The sequence below is a fragment of the Scomber japonicus genome, chromosome 14 (assembly GCF_027409825.1).
Source record: "Scomber japonicus isolate fScoJap1 chromosome 14, fScoJap1.pri, whole genome shotgun sequence".
NCBI classification, from domain to species: Eukaryota; Metazoa; Chordata; class Actinopteri; order Scombriformes; family Scombridae; genus Scomber; species Scomber japonicus.
This window is the reverse complement of record NC_070591.1, coordinates 27925852-27944481: the sequence shown is the minus strand read 5'-3', so window position 1 is coordinate 27944481 and position 18630 is coordinate 27925852. Positions and strand designations below refer to the sequence as shown.

General features: G+C 39.4%; 1 protein-coding gene across 1 annotated transcript; it reads right to left on the bottom strand.

Annotated features, from left to right (window-relative positions):
* Nucleotides 1-1540: 1540 nt before the first annotated feature.
* Nucleotides 1541-17268, bottom strand: rel (v-rel avian reticuloendotheliosis viral oncogene homolog). The gene is made up of 11 exons (XM_053333244.1): nt 17196-17268; nt 16709-16747; nt 14528-14667; nt 14263-14411; nt 13385-13476; nt 5924-6064; nt 4940-5044; nt 4501-4719; nt 4229-4285; nt 4032-4106; nt 1541-3904 (listed from the first exon to the last, which is right to left on the bottom strand). The coding sequence occupies exons 1-11, from the start codon at nt 17200-17202 to the stop codon at nt 3009-3011; spliced, it is 1920 nt and encodes a 639-aa protein (XP_053189219.1). The 5' UTR covers nt 17203-17268; the 3' UTR covers nt 1541-3008.
* Between the last annotated feature and the right edge of the window lie 1362 nt (nt 17269-18630).

Here is an 18630-nt window from a genome sequence, read left to right as displayed (position 1 = left end):
TTTACTAGAAGTCCCACCCTCTAATAGGTAGTTAATAAGGATTTAGGATTTGCTGAACATTTTTGATTGTGCTTAAGTAGTTTAGTAAGTTATTGTATAGTTTTGATATCTGGACTGATACTGTTTTACTGGCACTTCAGCTTCTGCTTCCTTCCTTGGGCAGATTTCTTGCCAAACTTGATGTGGCACAAAACATGAAACACAATCTTGAAGGCAGCAGAGGCTTACAAATGTAAGACTCAAAAGTAAAGTAATATTGTAAACATGAGTAATGTTAAAAGCACCTATCACTTTTCACATTGGTGCATGGACATGAAAACAATAGGTTTCACAACTGTACTAATCAAGCGACAGTAAACAGGTTTCAGTCTGGCTTTGGATTTTTTTATGTTATTTCGCCTGATTGAGAAGAAAGGGAAGATCATGTTTCACCCATGACCAAAATAATCATGCTGAGAAGTCATCTGAGGGCAGGCCCAATGAGGCTTAAACTGAAAGTGCAAAGTCATGGGGCTCAATGTACTCATCACTTTGTTTAGACTTGTTTGAGTCAAAGTCATGAAGACATGCTTCACTGTCAGGCTTTCAACACCTTATTATCTCTAACAGAAAAACAAAACAGAAAAAAACAATACACCTGACAGCCAGAAGTGCCTTCAGAAGTGCATTTTACACACTACTACACACATAAACTATTGTCTCTAATGTGGTGGTATTGTTTACTGTCTGGGAATTTAGCTTCAGTGTAATACATGGCGAAACACCTCACGTACACCCATCCCACAAATGGGCTTGTTTTCTGTATTTGATATTAAAATGACATAAGTCATGGCCTAATTAAGGTTCAGTGACGGTATGTGATAGCTTCTTGTAAGGGAAAGTGTGTTGTATTAATTGATGACGTCATATAGGTCAGTATATACAAGTCACAGGTACCTTTCAAAAAATAAGGGAAAATCCTGTTAATACTACTGGAAGCTGTAACAAAGTAGACCTTTAATAAGTCTAAATATTCATACCGAAATTATGACTAACTAGGTGAAACTAGTTAGTCTCAAATTTAATGTTGATATAACGGTAAGTCATTTAGAACAACATTGTATAATTTTTCAAAAAGTCAGGTATTTGAGATGTCATGGATTTTGGTAAAGTTTAAATTATTATGCATTTAGACATGAAAACCAGCCACAATGAGCCACAATATCTTCATATGATAATTTAGTACAATGTTATTATGTATACGAAATCAGTATGTGAACAGATCAGTCATGAAAAAATGCTTTGTTCAGTGGCACGACATATACCGTATATATATATATGTAACCGCACTCTGGTGTCCAAATATAGAAAATAATGCACTCTATCATTATGATCTTCTATCAGGACACATTGTTGTGCTTTATCACTTACATAAATGTTATGTATCTGTGCCTGGGCAAATAATGTACATAGTGTAAAAAATATTGTATACAGATAATTATTAAATGACAAAAGATCTGGAATAAGACAGAGTACATTTATTAAAAATTAATCCTGTAAGAAAAACAAACAAAACAAATCTTACAAAGTCGTCATCAAAATATTTACTTTCATTTAAGACCAAAAAGGATCCTGGAGGGGATAGAATTAAAATACATCACGTTAGGATGAGCTAGGCTAAAGATGACAGAGGAGCCCTGCAATAGAACCAGTGTTTGTTCATCATCAGCCTTGTGTCTTATCTAAATGTCCTCAAGCAAGACGCTCTGTGAGGCTGAATGAATAAAACAATAAAATACAAATCTGACATATGTATCTATAAAACATCTGTTAGAAATGCTCTGAGAACTCTGAATAGCACATGTGATCACTGGTATGACATAGTCATTACAAAGGAAAGACACCACTCAAAGTGCTTCCTCCCACTTCCTCAATGGAAATTTCAGTACTTGCCAGTTCTTGAGTGCTTCAGCATGGTTGTAGCTTTCACTCTCAACTATGGCTAACATGTATGTACAGAGCACACTTAAAAGCAAAGGCTCTGATAAAAAAATCAATAAAACAGTAGCACAATTTAACTGATGTGTAATATGTAAGAATCCTGTACAAAAGCAATGAAAAATAAACCCATAACAACAAGAAATTTCTTCTGATGTACTTTCAATATCCCCAACATCCAGTTACCCACATTTTACTATTCAAGATTAAACACCCAACCAAAACATACATTACTATACAGTATATTTCACATGAATCCAAAATGAGAAAGACAAAGAAAGAAAGTACTACATTCACTTCTTCAGCACGTTTGGTTTGGAAACCATCAGTGTGTCCTTTGAGAGATCGTAATCATCACAACCTCACGCATCATTAATTGACATACAAATCTTAACCTTGCAGAACTCCCGTGAACTCCGTTTTCATGACTAGCCTGGAGAGCATCTACAGACAATCGACTAACACCAGCAACTGGAAGCTGAACCAATCAGTGAATTAAGCAGTGTGATTACAAAGATCGTTAAACTTTCTACCTCTTGAAACAGCCCAACAGCTGAGATGGTAAAAAGTTGAGGTGGAACTTGTACAGAATTGAGTTGTAATCGTGAATTAGGATCACAAACAAGGCATCCTTGATATGAAATGAAACAACATTGTGAAACTGCACGTTCTATTTGTTGTCTCCTATTTACCAAGAAACCACATTTCTTGGAGAAAGGTGTCTTTCCAGATTAATAATTGGTAGCAAAGATCAATAAAAACACAGCCTACCAAGTGCCAACTTTGCCCAATCAAAGGTAGGAAGTATTCTTGGTGATACCTTTACAAAAGAGGGAGTAATCAGTTTTACCACCTAGAAACTAGATGGTTCTCTGCTTGTGGGTCCAATTGGCTGCAAGTAACTTTGGCAGGAATTTACTAAACCAAGCAAATGTCCACAAAGCCTTAACAAGTGGGCTAAAATGTATTGCCTTAACAAGACCAATGTAATCCTTGGCACTGCTTCTGTTTATTTCTTGATGCCAACAATGTCATTCCTTGTATTCACTGTGTCGATCTGCTTTGAGCCAGTCCGTCAAAGTTGCATAGTGGCCATCGGGGCCCATGCCATTGTGTGAGTATGGATTCTGAAGATTTTTAAGAGACTGGTTGTTTCCACTACCATCCATGTTGATGCCGTTGCTCATAGTACGAGGAAGCAAGTTGATGTACGTGTTTCCTTGGCTTTCTCTCGGGGACTGCATGAGGGAAGCGTGAGACTCCTGCCCCACTGTGATCTGGGGCTCTTGCTTCAGCTGGAAGCCAGTCTGAGGAATACCTCCCACCAGGTTCTTTAGAATTTCATGCCCCTCCATTCCCTCTAGAAAGGGAAAGGAGGAGCCCAGTCCCTGTGATCCTCCTCCTCCTCCTCCTCCTCCTCCTCCTCCTCCTCCAGACCCATTGAAGGTGTTCTGAACTGGATTGGAGGTGCCGTAATTGGACCACATAGTTTGGAGACCCTGGTTCTGACTTCCTAGGTGGTTCTGGACTCGGGTGTCAGAGATGAGCTCTTCTCTTTGCTGCTGCATGTGGAAATGGTGCTGAGACTCTGACTGGCCCTGGGGGACTGTGTCCAAGCACTGCAAGTCCCTCATGGAGAGCTGAGGGAGGACGTTACCCTCACAGGGGTTGTAACCAGAACCTGATGTTGGCTGCTGTTGCCTACTGCTATTAAGACGTTGCAAATTGCTCACGGCACCAGAAGGGTTGATGGTGACCGTATCCATTGAGAGTCCTGGGTTGGAATTTGCCCATGTATGGTTGACTGACACACTAGGAGCCTGTGATGCCATCATTACACCTTGGGGGTTTGGTTGGTAGGATTGGCTGAATACAGGAGGTTGTTGTTGCATCAAAGGTTGTTGCCTTAGGTACATATTGCTGAGGTCTGGAAAAAATATAATGGCTTTGAGTGTGATAGCAGGACAGGATTATCCTAATTTGGATGAAATGTTGTATTTGTCTTAATATCTCATTATTTGATAATCGTAGGAAATCCAGTATAAACCAATTACCTTTCTGCATGTGATTCATGGTACTGTGTGCCACCGCCTTTGGCCTGTTCATTGGCAAACCAGCAAAATGGCTAGCTATAGGCGTAGAAAGCAAATAAATCCTTGTTATAATACATAAATGGGTATTGACGTAACTAAGGATGTGCGCATACATAAGGTGAATAGCACTTTACTATATTCAGTATCATAACTCTTACCTGACATCTTCATCAAGTTTGATCTTCTTCGCTTTTTCTCATTATTGCCATAAGGATCTAAAGGAAACACAAAAATGATCACATATACCGCATATTGTAATCAGTATGAAGGACATGTGGTATAAGATCTACCCAGTTGTACTACCATTGCTAAACTTTCCACCGATCAGCCTGAAACTAACTGAGAAACTGGCCTTTCTTCCTGGATACTATCAGACAAAGAGAAGCCCAAGTTCTCCAGTCACAAACTGAAGATGATGATCACCGCTTACCTTTATCGTCGGGCAGATATCTGAAATCCAGTGGTTCACTGACTTCCTGATCAGATGGTCGGCGCAATTGCATGTGCACAGTAAAAGAGTCTGTTATTGAGGTGTTATAGAAGGGAGGAGTCTTGAAGACAATGGCCACTTGGCGATGAACATCAGCTTGGGAGAAGGAGCCTTTGGCCTCCCAGCCATCGTTGGAGAAGAATCTGACCTCAATGTCATCTGGAGGAAAGAGGGACGATGGGATGACAGGAATGGGATAATGAATGAACATGCAAAGAAATGAAGCACTATAGCTGAGAAAATGATTGGATAAATGGATTGAATGAAGAAGAATAGAGATAAAATAGAAACAGAATAGATAAGAAAAACCTGATTACATTTTAAAGAGAGCATAAAATGCTTATCAATTAATTCCAAATGCATTCAAGAGATCATGTACCTTTCTGCACTTTGTCACACAGCAAGAAGATCTCATCCCCTCCCTTTACACAACCACTGTTCCTGTTGACCCGACAGATCCTCAGTTCTGCTGTGTTTGGGGCCCCTGATGATGCAGAAACACATATTACAAACACGCAACAAACCTCAACAACAAAGTCAAATTATACTCAAAATAAAGTGAGACTTCATTTTTTTCCAATGTAGGAAATGTCAGAATCTGCCTTTACTTTATCTACTTTGTTAATGTGTTATGATGACAAATGGCTGAAGTGGCTGGGTGGAGTTGGTTTTAATATCGGCCTCACCAGGTTGAGTCACATGTCACATGCCTGCTCTCAGAAGAGGAAGTACTCCATGGTAACCGTGTTGTTTGAGCGTTAACTTCCCCTTTCTAGATGTTGTGTGAGGAACACTAAACTAGTTCACAGTGTGTGAGTGCAACACTTGAAACAATGTTGAGAGAATATTGACTGGACACACGCACTGGTCTTACAAAAAACACAGGTGTTCATAGACTCTGCAGCTCTACAGGAACACACTGTACACTGCAGGTGTGTGATCACAGTCATGTGCGTCACTTGCACTATTGCATGTTTTATTACTATTATTTCTAGTAGCAATATCATGGGGTTCAATGGCAAGTTACAGTGTTTTGTTATAGTCTTAATGCTGCTTCTCTTTTAATTTTAACTAAATGTCTTAACAGTAATTCTGGGAAACATGCATGGTAATTGGTCCAATTAAAGTGTCGAGCAAATGTACATAATCATAAAAGACCAGCTATTTGCAGCTTTAATTAATGAAACATTATCATCAGCTCCAACATCAATTGAACTTTAAGGTGGACACACCTAACCTGAGACAGCCTGTATTCCAGTAAGGGCAATTATATGGCAATTACATGATGTTCTCATCACTAGTAATTGCCTAATGTGAGATCATTATGAGCACAGTTTGTTGCGGACAGATTTCAGCCACTCACTGTTGTCGTAGATGGGGTTGGTGACAATAGGGTTGAGCGCTCGGGTGTAGTGGCCTGAGTCGTCTTGAAGGGAGACCTGAATACACAGGCGGACCACGTTCAAGTCGTATTCTTCTGTCTGCAGCAGCTGCTCTTGTGGCACTGAGGTCACACATACACACATATAGAGACAGGTGTCATTATAAAAGCCAGATGAGAGCGCAGTTACACATGTAAAAACCAAAGTTGTTTACAGTTCAGTACTTAAAAATAAGTATCATCATCAAAATTTAACTAAAGAAGTAAAAGTTCTTGTAATGTTAAAACTATAATGGCCTCAGTTTTAATGTATAAATATCTATATATATAGTAAACAGTGAATCTACAAAAATGCATCATATTGTATTTTATATTTAGATGTTTACAGTGGAATAAAAAATACATTTCCTGATTTAGTGTAGTAGATGTACAAATATGCAATACATGTACTAATACACGGACCTGAAGTTTGTACTCATCAACAGCACTTAAATAAAGTTGGTTACTTTCCACATTATTATTCTCTCGTTATTGTGAATAATCCACAGACCCTGCAGGAAAGGATTTTAAATCTAACTACTTTTAACTGAAATGATAATCCCTATTAAATAAGGTAAATGCAAAGTCTGTGAATTATCTTCAGTAACCAGAATACTGTTTCTGGCAATACAACTTATTTTGACCACCTTAAACAAATGAGATGCAGATGTTTTAAAGATGGATATCTCAGAAATGTATGAACTGTCCCTTTATTATCTCTTACGCTCCAATGGAATTTTCTGGGTTAATTGGGTTTAGGAACAATATAAGTATGCAATGAATATAACTAATGATAATAGATCATGACAGAATTCATATAATAAACCACATGTGGTTAAAAAGACACAGATGACTGACTAATGTTCTCATGTCATGGCCGAGTCAGTAAAACCTGTACGCTGGCCCCAAAACCTCAACTTTGGATCAACATAAACACGTCACAGATAAGCTTCTACAAGCGTCCTCAGCCTACATTCTCATCTGCACACACTCACATACATACACACACACACATACACTTTCAAGCGTCACACATACCGCCCCCAGGGGCAACACACACAAACACACACCTTGCAGGGAGAGCTTTAACTGAGAGACGCCCACACCCGACACACACACGCACACACACACACACACAGACACACCAGGCTTTCACATCTGCCTACTTTCTCTTCCTCCATCTCTCAATTCTATCTTTTTGCTCTCACGTCGAGGCCATCCCCACCTACAATTTGTCGCCACGGTGACGCTAAAAGCGACGTCACCTCGGGGTGGAAAGAAGTGTGTGTGTGTGTATGAGAGTCTGCACAACATAGAGGTAATAGTTGAGACTCCCGACATGAGTGACCATGGTGCCTCCTGACGTGTATGAAAGTGGTGGGACAGGTTAACTAGTTAAATGACAGGTTTTAAACATAGTTGCATAATGGCTTTCTCCTAAATGTAATTCTGTTTCAATATGTGAACCAACCCTAACCCTAACCAATAGCACAATATTAAAATGTATCTTTTACTGTTTCAAACATACTCCATGGTGATAATATGTGCATATTTATAACACAAACACTTAAACATACAACAAAACACAATGCAGTCACACATGAGATATTGGGAAACTCTGACTCTTTACTGATTGTGTTGATTGACATGTTCAGTACAAACATTTTCCCCTTGCTTTGTCTCTGCTTGTGCTTTTGGCACCAGTCATTCTTTCTCTAAAGATTCCAATTCAAGTGAAGTCACAAGTCATTAGTGTTTCTGCTTAGTCAGAAGTGATCAAAATTGTGTTTACAAGCCCTCATATTAGATCAAATTTAGTCAAAACATGTCCGCCTAGCTCTAACTTAGATAAAAGTACTCAAAGAGCTAGCCTGGCGCCAACAGTTGATTTGCCATATCTCATTGGTTATAGAAGTACAAAACTGAAGTGTAAAAATGCCAAGTTGCAGTTTTTATGATGAGTAATATGCTGAATTCTTTGCTGACCAGGAGCAGTGACTTCCTGAAGATATACAATAACCCTTTAAGTCTCAACCACAAAGCAAATTCACCACATTTGTGAACTACTTCTGTAAATTTAAGTACTTGAGAGCTTTAAAAGAGACTTCTTAATAGTGCAATCTAAATCATTTAAAGAAGTACTGCGTGTAAAGTATGTAAGAGTAAGAATATGTAAATTCACGATATGTCATTACTGGTGTATGCAGCATTTACCGAATAAGTAAATGAGTTCCTTTTATGTTTCAAAGAAATGGCTTGTCGTTCTCAGATAAGAATAACATAGCTTTACATCACACTTCTGAATTCAGCGATTGACCGAGATAAACACCATTCATCACAAAATCAGCACTTCATTCTTATGAGGAAGTGCCCGTTTTTTTTTTGAACAGCTGCCAAACAATCTCATACATAAATCAAATTATTATATCAAACCATAGCAGGCGCTTGCTTTCTAACAACATGTGAATTATTTAATATAGTGTCATTTGCCCTGAAGTATGTATGGCTGAAACTATGTCTTACAATATGCAGAAATGCTCATTAAGTGGAGGAGTTTGAATGTCTTGAACAACAATGATGCTGAGAGGGTTAAACCTAAAGTTCTGGAGGGGTCTTATGGTCTCTATAACAGTAAAATCATGCTGCTACTGCTGCTGCTGCATGCAACTCTTTTCTATTTCAGATTTCTGTTTGGTCATCAGGTTTATCTGCTGTAGGTGGTGCTGAGACAAACACAGTGGAGAAACTGAAGGAGGAAGAAATGAAGGCTTGCTCGTGTATGAAAGCGGAACTCTCGTAGCAGAACACCCATGGAACATACTAAGTTGGTCTACATGTGTGCGTGAGTGTTTGTGGAGTATGTTATTAAGCGACACAGATGCCGGACAGGTGCAGGAAAGTAGGTTGGTAGGTAAGAAAGAAGGTAGCGATGGTGAAGGAATGTATGTGTGTGTGTGTGTGTGTGGGCCGTCGGAGTCATCGGACAGCTTTGGCTCCAGCTGCATCGGAAGAGACCATTGACTACGGTGGTAAATGGTAAATGGGGACAGTGATAGCTCCGGGTGGTCGGGAGTGGGCGACTGGGGAAGGGGGGTGGGGGTGGGGGTGGTTGGTGTGAGTGTCGGAGCAGAATGTGAGAGTGAGAAAGGAAGGGGAGGCAGGTGCCATACCTCACCACAAACAGCGTCTCCACTGCATGACTCACAATTTAACCAAGTTGACATGCAATCTGATATTTGCATGTTTTACTGAAGCTGACAGAGCGACTCCTGAATCATTATAGTTACATAATACATATAGACATTTACTACACTGTAAAACTCATACGTGTAGAATTTGGAAATCTGTAGGACTACTTTGACAGCATATAGGGAATTGATGTAGAAGTGTTCTGGCAATGGTAGCTGATACAAATACTAAAAGGTCACTGGAAAAACTACCTCCAACAAACAGAAGAACAACAAATAGTGATATCCGCTTTGCAAATGAGAGCATTTAGTTCTACGGAACAGTTTTTATGGAACTTGCTACCTCTACAAATACCACTCCATCATTATCTCATATAGTGACGTGACACAATTTTTGATAGCATTATTATACACCTACATTTTTGAAGCAGCTTTGGACTGCTTGCTCAGAAAGACTTCTGGACTATTACTAACTTAATACTCAGTAATAATGGTACTCTCTCTTGGTTGTACTTGCAAAACAGTAGTGGTGTAAATGAAAGTGCAATAGTACATCATGATAATATTCCTCAACAGCACTGTTCAACTAGCACCCATGCAGCTCTGACTTTAAGGTGGTGGCCAGCAACATCTGAATAAAAATAATACATATGTATGGGTTCAAATGAGGGTTAATAACATTTGGAGCTTGTGGAAGCTGAGAAATGGAATGTCTATCAGCTTTTATTAACCTGTGAAATGACTGAGGAGAAAGTGTGTGAACTCTTTAAAGTGTGTCTAGCTGTGTAACAGTGTGAGGAGCGTTCAGCACTGTACTCAAAACTACACATCCTCTCTACACCGTCACTGACTTGTATTTCTCATGCAAGTCTATAAGTGCTTTCACAGGTTTACAAAGGAGCTCTTTTCACAGGTTTACTACAGCCACAGGCTGCTTCTTTTTTCAATCCGGAAGCAAAAAATCTTTTTGATCCTTATTTAAGCCCATAAAGTAGCATCACTCTCTTACTCTAATATATATATAGGTTATGAAACTGCTACCAACTGTTTGTTCCTCTCCTGATATGAACAAACATTTGCAAGGTGGTAAAATCTGGTAGGAATAATAAAAGAGCTTTAATAATACGTCACGCTTTGGGGACATTGTAGGCGGTCGTGTGTCATCGCTGGCACAGGTGAGATCAGACTCTACGTTTAGCTATCTACTAATAGCCAGTGATCTCATCCAGTGTGTAATCTCATTAGACCTCAGATTCAATTCAAACCTGCGAGTGCACCGATGCGGCTCGGTAGCTTGAAGAGAACGAGGTGTTTGTGTAAAGGTGGTGCATGTGTTGTTGGGGGTGTGTGGAGGGTTATGGTGGAAGGAGAGCAGAGGGGGGGCGGGTGTGTGTGTGTGTGGGGGGGTACTTATCTCCCCCCAACACAGGAAGCAGCTGAGTTTCACAGCAGAAGTGAGCTAAAGAGAGGGGAAGGTTTGAAGCTATGTGGAAAAAAAGCTTTCAATCACACAGTGTGTGGTGATAAAACATTTGATGGGTGCCTGCTGTGGTGAAGCATGTCTACCTGCAAACCTGACCAGCAACTTTATACCTTACACTTTGCACTACAGCTGTTTTATACCAATTGTGAAGACTTTCTTCGGCTTGTTTGCAATGTTAGTTAATCTAGAAATTAAAGCTTATTCGCTCAGTTTGAATCAATCAGACCAAAAAAGAAAATATAGGTTGTCTTTATCTAGCTTTAAACTCAGTGGCCCCTTTCCAGTCATGCTGGATGACGACGGCGAAGTTCGATTACCAGAAATGACTCTTCTCGGAAAATAACATTAACAAAGATTTCTTTTATGATCTCATCTATGTCGGAGGTCACCGCTCTTGTTATCTGCTCACCTCAGACTGGCCTGTGCTCCCTTTATAAATAAAAAGCTAGAGAACACGCCTGAGAACACGAGGATAAGCACTCAAAATTAGGAAGTCTGACCTATTACTCACACTTTTGATTCATCTTATAAATTCCACTTGTACTTGTAACTTATAAACACAACCGCTCCATTAAGGAGTGGCGGTAAATGTTGCTACAAACACATCCAAGTAGGTAAATGTGCATTTTGTGCTCTTTATATGCAAGAAATCTAACATTTGCTGTTAGTCCCCAAAAATGAAGCAGCGCCAAAGGGTCATTCATTTTTTCTAGCTTCTGACTTTGGAAGATAGTAAATATCGAAGACTACAGCGATCCTGCAGAGCAAAGTTTTTGCATGCTCTAATACAAAAGTAAAGCAGGGTAACGCTTCTTTAACTGCAACTTGTCGAAACTCAAATTAGTTCCGTAAATCTATTATAGCGAGCGGATAAAGAATAGAGATGTGGTTATCTTATGGTAAAGGCCAGAAGTCAGAGCAAGAGACTAAAAATGTCAGCTAGACCTACGGGTTAACGTTGCAAAGGAGCTTTTTTATGTTTCTTTTGAGACTTTTAGACTCTGTACTTTTTTGGCTCAACTGAAATTAAAGGGGCACTCCACCTGATTCTATACATGAAGATTAGTTTACCTGTTCTACTCAACCTGCAAAAACTGTTGCATAATGCCCTTTGTGGTTTTAAAGGGGATTTTAAAAGGTGAGACAATAACTCTGATGATGTCATCGGGGGTTATCTCGGTTTGGGCTTGAGATGTAGGTTTGGAGGATCTACGAATGATGCAATTGGACATGCATTATGGGTAATGTAGGATCCAGCGTTTTTGGAGCTTGAACTACATTGGGGACTAAAAATCTGGATATGCTGGCCTCTGCTGCTCCCTCTTTGACTGTTCTTTTTCAAAATCTGTCTAAGAATGAATGATGCAAAATAGCCGCACTGGCCCTTTAAAGTGGAATGAACACTTTTGCAATTATAGTAGGTGATGGATTAAAATAAATGAGTGGAATTATAAATATGTCAAATCTGTGTGATTTACAGGAGACTCTTTTGTTAATAAAATTAATTCAAACAGTTTCAGTCACCATTCATCGACATTCAGACCTGCTAACATGCAAATTTGCCTAGTGCAAATGTAAAACTATGCAATATAGTGTTTCATATCTATAACTACATATGTATGGATCAAACCTGGTAATAAAACTTCCATTCCTTCTCTGCTTTTACAGACATGTAAAGTGCCAAACCCTACTTTTATCATCATCTCTCTGAGAGCTGGGGAACCCCCCTTGGTTCACCCTCCCCCTTTTTAATGAATCCTGCATTCCCAGCTCTCACGTGGCATCCTGCACTGTGCTGAATTGAGCAACTGTGACCAAGAATGGGGAAGTAGCTCAACGCCTGTTTGTACACGAGAACCGCTGTCTGTCTGCACAGGAGGGACCGCAGAATGAAAGCGCTTAGAGGAAATGGCAATACTGTAGATAGTGCGGTGACAAGAGAGCGGATTTTTGACTTCATGTTAGGAAAATCTTCTCAACTGCCTGAGAACTGGGTCAACTAAAGTTTGAAAGCAATTCTTCTGAATTGTTTTGAACGTTTTTAACTGTAACAGCAGGAAAAGCATCACCAACACACTGACTATAACCAACAGCAACAGTAACAACAACTCTACCAATAACAAGAGAATGCACTTTTTCAGATATTTTACTTCAATATGCATCCATGCTTTATAGGCTTAATATTTATTCATATTTGACCCTGTTTTGTTATTGGTTTGCTGCTCTGACCAAACTGTGGGACCCTCACACACACTAATGTTACACAGGCCAGTAAGTTCTGTTACATTTCTGACTAAATAAAGAAATGTACCTTTGCCAATTTAACATTTTTGTTATATTTGTGCTGTTATTCAATTATTATTTAATAATAATAATAATAATAAGCTAATTTAATAAGTAAAAAGAAAGTCATAAGGTTAGCAAATTGGCACAACTATGCCAGTAAAAGCCCTGAGCAACTTTATTGTTAATAAATATAACTTCATTTTTAGGACTAAGATTTTATTATTTCCCTTTTTCCCCCAAAGTTAAAGCTGGTGTTATATGGTACTATATAAGCAAGTCTAACTATAGAGATGGCACTGTCACTACTAAGTTGGTGCATCACTTCCCTCCCAATTGAAATATCTGTACAGCTATTAGATTGGTTGCCACACACTGCACATACAGTCCTGATCATTGGTGGTGTGTTAGTATGGTACATTTATTAATATGGGAGTTTGGAGTACTCACCGTTGAAGGGATTGATTTTTCTGCCCACTCTCTGTAGGATCGCATCCTTCACCTCCCTCCTCCTCACGCACTGGATCCCCAGATTCTGGAATCTGTTGGGAATAATAACACAAACATGACATGAGTAAGTGACACCGCTGCAGCAGTGACAAGTCATATCACACAGTGTCACACGCTACATACTGAGACACATGTGAAAGTTATGGTGCAACCCATTCTCACCCATCTGGTTTTGTTAGTTGTATTTCAATTTTACTGCTTTACTACTTCGAGGTCCATGAGGGAATTGCAAATTATACACGCACACACACACACAAAAAAAACAAAAAAATACTGACTCATTCACACTCTCACACACACACACACACATGCTCAGGCACACACACATACACATATACACATTTTACACACACACAACCTCTGTTTCTCTCTCTAACACACAGAAAATATGGGTGATGTCATTTGGGGAATTCCCATATTGCCAGTCTCATCAGAGACATGGTTTGACAAATATGCTTTGTGTGAGTGTGTGTGTGTGTGTGTGTGTGTGTGTGTGTGTGTGTGTGTGTGAGTGTGAGTGTGAGTGGGCGTGTGTGTGTGTGAGTTTCTTCCTCTGTATCTGAGAGGTCACCAATTTACACTCCTTTCGAAACCGCCAAGTGAAACACGAAATACTGTTAATAGAGAGCACATTGATTATGTTTGTGGTGTGAGTGTGTGTGTGTGTGTACGTGTGTCAAGGGGTTAGCGTGTGTTTATTTATTTCAATGACGCGATACGCTGATTAAAACCGAGACCGAGGCGATAATGAGTTTAAAGTCAGTGAGTGATATTACAGTACGTTGTTGGACAGAGGTGACTGTGGGAGGTGTACTCACGCGATCACTCTGCGGTCCGGGCCAAACTCCGCCTCATAGAATCCGTCTTTACAGTCTTTCCCCACCAGGTCGTGCGGATGCGGCCGGTAAGGCTCGTTCTTTGTCACCAAAAAAACACGAACCTTCCCCTTGCCGCAGTAATTCAGGATCTAAGGATGGAGAAGAGGATGTGGTTTTAATTGTCATGGAAACAGAGAATTGGCTGCATCTCTATACTCAAGTGACTCTTTTGCTGTTTTAGATGCTGAGGTTCAAGCTGGCTGACCTGCAGACTTGGGTAGGTCCTGTTGTTGTCAGAGCTCTTCTCACCGGGGATGCTGCCAGCAGAGCGACCCTCACACTTGTACCTGAAGCGCATCCCCCTCTGCTTGGGCTGCTCGAAGATTTGGATATTTGGCTCAGCCACTATAGAGAGAACAGATGATGGGAACGGTCAATGAACAGATGTGGAGAAGAAGGGTGGAGTGGATGGGGAAGTTGGAAGATGATGATAAAGCAGAGTTGAGTTGAATCAGCTAAAATGAGTTTCAAGCCAGTTTCAAGCAATACCTCCCTCAAGTTTTCTGTAGATGTGTCTGATAAACTAGGTTTGGTTGAGCTTGTTCTGTAAATACTGATTCTCCAAATGTTTTTGTTAAAACTGGATGAAAAAGGCCTTTTGAGGAAACTTTGAAACATCACAGTAGGAGAACATAGGTGTAAGTGATGCACATCATTATTAATGTTATTAGTAACACCTGTTGCTTTTGAAGTGAACAACCAGAAACCCTCTGCTTACTCCCACTATCAACACCCCATAACAAACATGACTTATTCTGTTCTTTAACTAGAAAGATGAAAGATGAGGCTGAAAAGGAAAGAGACACTGATAAAAAGCTCTTTTTTTAACTCATGCTTCTTCATTTCTCCTTTTTTGTTTTCTATACTAAGGGGGGTGTTGGCGCCAAAATGTGTGATGAACTGTACCGCTATGAATGTCTGCGTTCAACTGATGACCTCATCCTACACCACCTGTTGTTCAGCTTTGAATGATTTGAATGTTAAAAAAAGTAAAGGTCACCTTGACAACTCTGAAGAAATGTTATAAGACTATATTTAGACTTGCATACATTTACATGTAATATAAGACTATAATAAGACTTACATATAGTTACATGTAATAAGACTATATTATAAGACTATAATAAGACTTACATATAGTTACATGTAATAAGACTATATGATAAGGCTATAATAAGACTTACATATAGTTACATGTAATAAGACTATATTATAAGACTATAATAAGACTTACATATAGTTACATGTAATAAGACTATATTATAAGACTATAATAAGACTTACATATAGTTACATGTAATAAGACTATATTATAAGACTATAATAAGACTTACATATAGTTACATGTAATAAGACTATATTATAAGACTATAATAAGACTTACATGTAGTTACATGCAATAAGACTATATTATAAGACTATAATAATACTTACATATAGTTACATGTAATAAGACTATATTATAAGACTATAATAAGACTTACATATAGTTACATGCAATAAGACTATGTAAAAAAGGATTTTTCAAAGTAAAATTAAGCTTCTCATTGAAATTGTTTGCTAACACTGTTGAAACTACAGTTAAACCAGCAATCAGCAAATCAGCAATTTAGTTCAGTCGAGCCTCAAAGCCTCCAAAACAAAGCACGAAAATCAGTTTTGTCAGTCAATCTTTGATCCTTTTGCACGAAACTAAAGCTTGCTCACATGATGTCTGTGTGAGAGGAACTAAAACTGATCCGGGAAGTGTTTCTGTTTTTGCTGTACAACACAAGTATGTTGTTTTGTGGACTATGGCGGTAAGAACGACAAGGCACTGCAACTAACCTGCGGGGCCCTAACACACACACACACACACACACACACACACACACACACACACACACACACACACACACACACACACACACACACACACACACACACACACACAGACACACAGACACAAACACACTCACAAATGCTATATAGGTCAATAAAGAACAAGTCTTGTTACATATCTGATATAATTAAGAAATGTGCCCTTGCCAAAAAAAGCAGCTCAGCCATGTCTTGCCCCTTCTCTCATTTTGCAGAGAGGAAAAAACAGAACTGAGAGATGATGCAGCACACACACACACACACACACACACACACACAGAGAGAGACAGACAGACATTTTTAACACACTATAAAGCCCTTCACCACAAAGATGGTGTTCGGCTCTCACAGGTCTGAAAAAAGCAACAGCTCTTGCTTACCAATAAAACAAAAAAAAAATGAGGAAGTGCAAACACACACTGCAAACACATTCACTGATGTTTTTGGCATTTTTTGGCGCTTATATTCTCTGACTTGTGGAGACAAGCAGCTTATTTTGACACAAGCCACATCAAAATGTACTTACTGAGGTGTGGATCGTCCCCCAGCATGGAGGGCATAAGAACTGAGGAGGAAAATGTTGACAAATAGGAACAAATGAGGCAAAATCAACTCATGAACATGCATAAGGTACAAAATCCTAAAACATAGTGGTGATAAAAACTTTAAAAAGCGATAATGTAGCTTTTGAAGTGGTTTGCATAATCACTGAGTTCTGCGAAAACTGTGCTATAGATACTGACTCTGACCCCAATAACAGTCAATCATTGTAACAAGGAGAAAGTTAAAATAAACCTTACACATAGTGCCATATAGTATCATTTCACTTAGGAGTTACTATTCTATATTTAAGCTTAAAATGAATCATCCATATGAATTACAAAGTTACATATGAGTTATTACATGTTTTTAAGCATCACATGCATGTTTACTGCTATTTCATTCTATCTTCACTTCTCATTCTGCTATTCAGCATTGTTACTCTAAAGGTAAATAAAGGTGTTGGTACTCACCGTCCATGGTACACACTCACACACACACTCTCACACTCTCAGATGTATCACAGGTTATTGTCTCTTGGAGAACCCCGAGCTGAATGAGTGACAGTGGACAGGATAAGCAATATTTGTCAGAAAAGAGACTAGCCGGGAATTCCCCTCTGTCACCGCCCCTCCATCTGAACTGACCAATCAGAGGCACGCCTGAGTCAGAGCAGAGCGTTAAAGGGCTGGGAGAGGATTTCACTCCCCTAAATACTGTCTGTGTCTTCAGTGTTACAGCCTCCTGGAGTAATAGGTGTTGCACGTGAGCGTGTAACCCCTAGGATTAGACTGAATGTAGGGAAGTATGGCAGCTCAGAGCAGTATTTGAAGAGGTTGGTAGTGGAGGTCACATGGCAGCAGTTTTCCGTTTGGAAAAAGGTTGAAAGCATGTGGAAAAGTCAAGCATCCTATGGTCTACTGGATGTATATTCAAGTGTAAGCAGGGCTGTAGATCTGCTGCGTGTCACCACATGCATCAAGTAGCACTATACTCACTGTGAAGCACTATCATACATACCTGATGTCAGCCAACACCGACAGTTAACACGCTATACCATATAAAACACTTTTAGTTAGTTAATATTCCACAAAGAGGAAAAAGAACCAACTTTTTTGATATCATCCAGACTTAGTGAACCCCACGCTTTCACCTGTGGGCCTCATGTAGTTGCATTATATATGAGTTTAAGAGCTAATTATCTGTTTTTATCTGTTTTGTTTTAACATACTGTATACCTACTGATCTTTAAAGGACCAGTGTGTAGAATTAAGTGGCATCTAGTGGTGAGATTGGAGATTGCAACCAACTCAATAAACCTCCCCTTCCAAGCATGTAAGAGAACCGTAAAACTTCAGAAAAACACAAAAAGGTCCTCTCTAGAGCCAGTGTTTGCTTTGTCTGTTTTGGGCTACTGTAGAAACATGGTGGTGCAACATGGTGGCCCCTGTAAAAGAGGACCCACTCTCTATGTAGATGTAAAGGGTTCATTCTAAGGCAATGAAGACAGAACAATTCTTAGTTTCAGGTGATTATACACTGATTAAAACATATTGATGGTATATAATACTCCATGTTCGCTCGATGCCACTAAAATCTATAACACTGATCCTTTAAAAGCCCAGAAGCTTGTTTACATGAATAACTTGATACTTTGGAAAATAAATGTGTTTGGTTTCTTGATGAGTGTTAGATAAGAAGACTGGTACCGATGTTACACAGTATAAGTAAGATAAATGGTGCTGGGGCTAGTGGTGCCATGCCATTGTTTAGCAGCCCATTATTCCAAAACCCTGATAGTTTGAAAAACTTCCAAAGCCCATAAGTCCGACAGCCCATTATCCCCCCCACCAAAAAAAAAATCCCACTGCTCCTAAGCCTAATCGAAACGCCTAACCATAACTAATG